Source organism: Trachymyrmex septentrionalis, unplaced genomic scaffold (assembly GCF_001594115.1).
Source record: "Trachymyrmex septentrionalis isolate Tsep2-gDNA-1 unplaced genomic scaffold, Tsep1.0 scaffold3, whole genome shotgun sequence".
NCBI classification, from domain to species: Eukaryota; Metazoa; Arthropoda; class Insecta; order Hymenoptera; family Formicidae; genus Trachymyrmex; species Trachymyrmex septentrionalis.
Window position 1 is genome coordinate 423,678 of NW_017305462.1, and position 8,366 is coordinate 432,043.

Consider the following 8,366-nt stretch of genomic DNA (forward strand, 5'->3'; position numbering starts at 1 on the left):
ATTTTGCCTGTACTTTCTTCAGAAACAAAATAAAAGGCATAATTTGCAAAACCTAATATTTTCCTCTATTCGAAATCAAGAACGGGAAAGAGACATTCTAAGCTCTAAAATATTTAAAAAAGCAATTCATGAAATTCAAAAAGATGCTGTATATATAACAACAGAATTGGTAATCCTCCAGGAAAAAAAAAAAATTCTGGACACATTCATACCGATTTTTATTAATTAATAGCGAATGTGGCAAAAAATTCCAAGGCACGCATCTACGAAAAACGAAAAAAGATATTGACTACCTATAAACGGCAATCGAAAAGTTTAAACGACGTTTCGAGCAACGGAAGTTTTCACGATGGAGGAGCGTATCTTCCGGCTTTACTTTCCAACTTCGATAATTTCATATCTCGCGAGAAAATGCCGCATTACAGAAGTGGAAGCAGAAAATCTCGAGTTAATCCGACCGTCGCTGGCGAGTTAGGAAGCCTAAGGGTCAAACGTCGAAACGTGCCTCCGGAAAGATTCCAAATTTTTAATGGCTCAGATACGAAAGAAATTAATTCTTGAGTCCAAAAAAATCCAACGAGGTGGAAAATTAATAATGAAGAATGTAACTTGTAATTTGAAGATTGCGATTTTCAAATAATCAATCTAGTTATTCAAAGACAATTTATCCGATTCGTGTGTCGTGCATGACACAATTCCTTTGAAAATGCTGCTATCACGTTTCTCATTACCGAGAATATTCACGAGATTTCGAATTAGCCGAAGAATTGTCTCATTAAGCGCTAATGCAGCAGTGGCACTCAACGTATAATGTGTGTATAATGTAATAATATGGAAAATGATTGTATATATTATAATATGTAATATATAATAATAATTTAACGTAATGAAGACTAATTTAGGAAATAATATTGCAGCGACACAAAAGAAATTATATTTGTGAGAAACTTTCATTTAAGGTACAAAGGTCCGAAAATATGAAAGAATAACACGAAAATTCTGGAAAAACTCGCGGTTGTTGCACTTGTTCTCATTAAGCGCGGCAATAGTTGATTACGCGCGAAGAGCTGGAAGAGAAGACGTTCCCTCCGAGCACAGTCGAGCGTGGCTGATGCTCACTTCAGTAAGGACTTAATTTGCAAAGTATCCTGGCGAAATCTTAACCAGGCGGCGGCGGCGTCGGCGGCGGCCTCGACTGAAAGCCAAACATTTAAGCGATTCCAGTGGTGAGGGGATAGGGGTTGCGCGGCCGTCTAATTTGTATAAAATTTCCTTCTCTTCTCGTCACCCTTCCAACCCTTCCCTTTTCTCTCCCTCTGCGCAGCTGTAGATGAACTTAATTTAAGTTGAAAAGTCAACCTCGTGCCCATCCACCGCACTTCAAATAGAATCCGCGTTTGCCAACCACCCTGGATGAACCTTTATCGTGTACAGGGTGAATCTGTTCAGCTACCTCCCCCTCCCCCTCTCCCCACCCTCGTTAAGAAACTAAGACTGGAATTTTAGCAAAAATCGAACTTCCGATTAAACCTCTTATTTTTCCATCACTTGCTGAACGCCAAATAGTATAAATTAAAAATAAAATGAAATCAATATGAAATATATGTGAATATATTAGGTATGTCTTTTCTCAAAATTTGATATTCCCACAATTTTCTTTTTTTTTTCATTTAAAACATTTCAAAACATACGTTACAGACTAACGCAACTTCGTTCTCTGCTTATTATCATTCTAATTATTTTTATATTAATATCAATGCCATTCTAATCGACAGTTCCCGGTGTTCTTAATAATTCAATTCCAAACCAATTTCATCCTTTATCAAGACGTAAAATAACGAGAACCTTTCTCACGGTTGTACTCGCGGGACAGGTGTCTTCTACCTACAGAATTAAGAATACTACTTGGCACCAGAGATAATCGGAAAGTAGACCCGGAGGTAAAATAACTAGATACTATAAGCTCAGTAGTCGACTCCGACAGATAATGATACTGCCTTGTACATCCAGCATCGTTTCGTAAAGTTAGCAATTGCCGTCGAAAGTATTTACCGCAGGTAAGCGAGATACAAACGTTTCTAGAAGCGTAACAGAGCGGAAGATGGTCGTCGATTAAAAGCGAGGCATTTGTCGTGGTAACGAGGTCAAACATCTTAATTAAGACATAATTATCGAGTATCTGCCGCGCTGCAGTATTGACGGTAACGAGGAACAAAAGTGGGCCAGTTGCTGCTAACCAACCAGGTCCAAGGATTCGACAGATCCCCCAAGGATACAAGAAACTGGAACTTCTGCAAGTGACGTGACAACACGAACATTCGAGAACTCTCGAATGTGATCTTAAACTAATTGTAAGTCGCCAAACTTTACGCTCTACATTTATTGTTTTCCTACTATTACTGCTATTTTTAACTTAAAATATTAAATTTTGCCCCCGAGAACTTGGAGAGTCCAAACATTTGTCGTGCCAAATGTGTTTTTCTCAAACCAGAATGAGAGCTTTCAGGAATAAAGAAATGTGCGACGATAAAAAGCCGAAAGCAAGATATTTAAGAGACTAAACGCGGGCTTAAGCATTTTAAAAAGGCTAAGAGGCAAAGGATTTAATGGGTGAAAAATTCCGAGATTCGAAGGAGCGGAAAGTTCAAGGACGTAAAGCAAACCTCGATTAATCTAGCAAACGATTATTCTCCTCTTCCTTCTGTATCCCTCTTGCTTCGTTACGACGCCATTATTTTCTGCTGCTATCTTGTTGTTTCATAAGATTAGATGCTATCCATTTTAGTTAGGCTGACGGGGCAATATGCCACCAACGACTTGGCCTACGCTTAACAAGCTCCATTCCTCTTTCCTTATGGTAATCATACTAAATATATATCACATGTTTTCCTATCCTATCAGCATTTCTTTGAAAAACAACATACGAGTATGTTCTACTTGAAGACCTAAATATTTTTAAGATCTATTTATTTATTAATTTAAAATTCTCTACTCTTTTCTCTTAAGTTAGTTAATTAATTCATCTGTATTATATAATAAAATATACTATGTATTTAATTAAGCCTTATAATTTCAAAGGACTTAAATTTTATTATATTGAAAGAAATTTACCTACGTTCTGTCGTCATTAAATTTATGTAAGGCTGCACGCCTCTAAAAGGAGAGTAAACGTAATGAAAAAATATTTAAAATTGAAGCATTATAGTTTCAGCTGATTACTATGGTCCGATCCTGTTGGTATTAAATCTTTGAGAGCCATATTATAGAGATATTGAGGTGCTACGAATAAAAGAGTAATCTTCTGCCGATCATCCTGAAGCCACTAAAGCGAATGCTCGTTAATTATACGTCGTTATGAGCGTACATACGCAACGAGATACCACCTTTGCAGAGGTTAATGAGAATAAAGCATAATTAATGCAACCGGTTTTGCTGCTGTATCGTTCAATGTTACAAAAGCATGCTACGATGACGTTACAAATTTATGGTGCGCACGTAGGTTTTTAAATTTGTCTTCTTGTGTTTCCGCTCGCGTATGTTTAATGCATAAGCATGTATACAACGTGGACTGATTAAAATACTACTGGAGGGACAAATAGCGTCGTTAAGGATTGATAAGTGTAATGTTGCTTCCAATACATTTCAAATATTTTTAACAAAATGGTAAACATTCATCGGTATGTATTTGTACATACATAATAATTTACATTACAACATAATAATTAAATTTAATTTTATAGAATAATAATGCTACATTATTCCCCGGAATTTTGCATTTTCTTAAAGAATTTCTACTCTTCGGATACGAAGAAGTGTCTGCGAAACCAAAAGATTGGAAATGACAAAGAAATTTTCGAGTGAAATAAATCGTTAATAAAAGAATAAAGGCGTCAATGTAAATTCGAATGCGGGTAGTAAGTCGATATTTTACGTTTTAAGGTGTGTGACGTTTACGACGTCCCACTTCACCCTGATGTTTTACAGCAATTGTCTCCGACATTTAAAGTGTCATTAAAACTATACTAGTAACTGTAGCTACTCGCCACAGACTATCAATGTTTGTCATTACCGTAACGACGGAGTGCGCCTTTTATAAGATATTAATAATCGTTAATAAAAAAAAAATACTCTTTCTCTGTCAACATATTATGATAGTATCGAGTGATGTGCCAGCTTTTCAAAATCATCAGTAGCATTACTCTCATCATACTTGAATATTTCTTACATAATTACTTTAATGATTCAACAAAGATTATTTTCAGATCTGTGTCTGTGTAAATTTTTTATTTCAGCAAAATCGTTCCTTCCGTGAAAGAACTTTGTTCGTTTTATAGACTTTGAGTCCCTTGTGTCTAGTAACTTAGCTAAAATGAAAGAAAGGGACTCGAAATGAGCAAGCAAGGTTCTTTATGAGACAAGTTTATAACTAGGGAACACAGATACCTATTTAATATTCCCACAATCAATAAGAATAGGCACGTCAGCGAGCTTTGTTTGAATGAAATCTCAGTTTTTTTTTTTTTTTCAATCTTACCATGCGCTGGCACAATTTTCGATTCTGGGATTTATGGATTATACAGGATTTATGCTAGGATCGCTAGTTAAGCGTCCTCGCGCGGTAGGAAGTCGTGCTTGGCGAAGGACGCGCGATTGCCTCCGCGAAAGTGCAATTTGGAACGGCGTCGCAGTTCCTCTTCGAGATTTAGAGGCTCGTTGCCAAATGTCAGAGCAGCGAGTACCACCCAGTAATTAAGTTTACTTCCAAGAAATGCGTCCGCTATACTCCTTCCTCCCCTCCGTTCGCGTTTAGTACCAGCCCTGATTCCCGACTTGCCTCTGTCTTCACCTTCTCCACCCTTCCGTTGCTAAATTGTGCCCACTCTTGTAGAACATGTCCTCTAACGACGGGCTACGGCAAGAACAGAGAGACTTTGTTGCCCTCGAAACCTGTAGGAACGTAAAACCGAAGTCCTCGTATTTGTCTACCTCAACACGATATTTCATTTTTACCGCTCGATTGGAAAATGTCCGAATCAATCTGAATACAGTCAAGATATGTGCAAAGTCAGACGTGTAATGGGCTTTCAACAATTATTCTTTTCTCATTCGATTGTGATTGTTCAATTTCTTACGACTTAAAGCCTTGGGTAACGGCTTATTGAAAGCCCATAACGTCAGATGTAATAAAATGTAAACAATGTTAAATGAAAATCGAGAAATGTTCAACATAAATAATGCTTTCCGCGCAGTCAATAATATCTGTAATATGCGTTATACTTGTTATGTTAAGTACTGAATCATCACACACAACTGAAATCTGTACGAGCTTAGCTAGTTAATAATTTAAAATATAAAAATAGTAAAAGACAAAAGGCTCAAATAATTTATAAAATTAGAAATAAAACGAGGGTTACAAGCCAAGCTAGATCTTAATATTAGATCAACTACAAAAACATAGGTTTCGAGCTCTATTGGGTCATTCTCTCAATGTTTAAATTAAATACACTTTGAAATCAACGGCTCATTTAAAAAACAATAACTTGCCAATACATATGATGGATTTAGACGGTAAAAGTAATACGATATAAATATAATAATTCATCGTGTGTGTACAATTTCGTACATACGATGGTGAATTTATATTGTATTACTTTTTATTTAATTTTTTTTTTAAACATTGAGAATGACCCAGTAGGGGTTGAAACGTTTGTATAATAAACCTATGTTAGTTGATCTAGCATTAAGATCTAGCTTGGCTTGTAACCCTCGTTTTACTTTTAATTTTAAAATGTAAAGTCTAAAATAAATAAAATGTGTCAATATAACATATCAATATAAACGCACGTATGCAGTCATCAATGGATATTCATACGTACCGATATACATATGCAGACAGACACAAGTGCAAACTCATGCAGCCAAATATATAAACAGGCCTCATGAAAGAGACTTTCAAATATTTTTAATTCAGAAACTGGACGTAGAAATGTTCTGTAAATTCAGATTTTTTTTTTAAATAGCGATGCAAGAATTACATATCAAAAATTCAAATAAATTAAAAACATAAATTCGAAAACATTTTTTTTCTTATAAATCGTTTATTTTTTTATGGTAACACTTGAATGATCAATTTTGTTATTACTCTCTAAAAATGAATCAGTGTAATATTAATTTATTAACTAACTTCAGTACTACACTTATACTGTAATTAGTAATAATACACTAATTCATTTTTAGAAGTTATGGTTTTTACAGAATCTGTAGAAAGTCATAACTCCCCTTCTTTCTCTCTCTCTAGTGAAAAGAGAGTACATTACTAAAAAAACAATAAATATTCGCTGACTACATCAATTATAAACGTAGTACTAAAGTCAGTAATAATACACTAATTCATTTTTAGAGAATAATGACAACATTGTCCAAATGTTATCACAAAAAATTAAACGATTTATAGAAAAAAAATGTTTGTAGTCAATTTTCTTGAATTTTTGATATTAAGTTCTTGCATCCTCTGTTTAAAAAATCAATTTATAGAATATTTCTATGTCTAGTTTCTGAATTAAAATCAGAATAATTAAGATCAGTAATAATACATTGATTCACTTTTAAAGAACACGTTATATTTTTTTATATGATATACTTTTGATGTAATTTTCACATACATATTGCCTTAAAATTAAGAAATAATTAAATTTACCAGTACAATGCGCAGCAGTTGTAGTGTACATCAATGTGTAACACATAAATATATCCAAATTAAACAACGACAAACCAATAAATATTTTTAAAAATATTACACGTGATTTATTTATTTGTCTTTTAATCATATATATATTTAATCGGAAAAAACAATTTCAAAAAACTTTTTTGAGATATAAATTCTTATAAAGACAAAAATGTAAGAATCTCTAATTTCTGTCCAAATAATCGAAATCATAGATAAAATTTTAATACACTAAAATATTTTTTTAAATATATACATTAAATGTCATTAATATTTAATTGTCAATGAATTTTAAGTCTTTCAAAATAATTTATAATGTTTTATATGTGCTCCACAATAAAAAAACACAAAATACGAATGTCGCGAGGATAAGTATTCAATATTCCGCAAGTGATAAACACATAAATAATAAATTACCTGTAGTTGCTCCCCCGCCATTGCCTGATGTCTCCCAGGCCTCCTCTACCTTCCTGATGTCTCCTTGGCAGCTTCCTTGTTGCACTAAAGCACTCGCGAAAACACGATCGCGCACTGATAATTAGAATACAACAATCGCGCGATACTTTATACGACATTCCCAATATTAATTAATGCCCACTTTATAACATAACGAAATAAGATCGCGTGAAAAAACGATTCAACGAAGCTCAGACTCGCTTACTTATCGGCAGTTCTTTTGCCTCTCCACGATGCTTTTTCATTACGTTCACGCACACTCGCGCAAATGAGATTATAATCACGACAATCGCGCGACACTCTGTACTCTCGAAAATCAATCACTTCGTATTAACGCGGATCATCACGAAAGATTCGAACAGGGCTACGATTCTGCTTGATCTCGCGACATTCCGTAGATTAGAGAACTAGACGCAACGAACTGACCTTCCGGCAACCGGTGGAATGGCGCGATGTAGAGAAGAGCGCGGGATTGACGCGCGACGATACGCACATAACTTCAAACCGTTTGCCTCCCCTCCCCCCCAACTCTTCTCGAAATGACGCGCGACGGTCACCCTTTGTCTCACTTCTATTGAATTTTCTTACATTTCCATCATTTTAAGTTTAACAAATAATATATCCTCGCGTTCGGAGACGATTGCTATTTCTTGTTATAAGACAAACGAACATTCAAGTTAAAATCAAGGACAAGAATAAATATCTGCATGAAAGTAATATCCAAAAATATGTCCGTTGCCTTGTTGACGAACGCTGCACTTCGTTCGAATAATCTCGTAAGATATGTGTTTCAAGACATTGCCGAAATGTTAACGCCGAATTTATATTAACGGGTATCGAAACACGGGATTAATTATGATAGTATTGACTAATTAAGTACGTTATAGTATTCAAATTTCGGATCTTTCTTGTACTTACGATATTCAATAAATGACGAAAAATACTGAACATTGTTGCCAACTTCGTTTTTGATGCCGTACGGTATATATGACGTGAATCGAGTTAAATATTCAACTAGTACAATACGTTCCAAAAATATACTATTCGTAATCTTATTTTCCCGTTTCAAGTGAATAAATCACTCGAAATATTCACCTTGCCGAACTCTTGTCTCTTATGATAAACTCACGAATCGTTTATCGTAGGGTATCTAACGTACAGATTGAAGAATCGTCTTCAATTTTTC

The 8,366-nt window shown here is 34.8% G+C and overlaps 1 protein-coding gene across 1 annotated transcript in view; it reads right to left on the reverse strand.

The window, feature by feature from the left end:
* The window catches only part of LOC108749544, a 155,597-nt gene extending 148,218 nt beyond the window's left edge, over positions 1-7,379 (reverse strand). The window contains exon 1 of the mRNA XM_018488306.1: positions 7,142-7,379. Within this exon, the coding sequence (XP_018343808.1) occupies positions 7,142-7,299 (158 nt within the window). The 5' untranslated portion in view covers positions 7,300-7,379. The remainder of the gene's footprint in view (positions 1-7,141) is intronic.
* Positions 7,380-8,366: the final 987 nt, after the last annotated feature.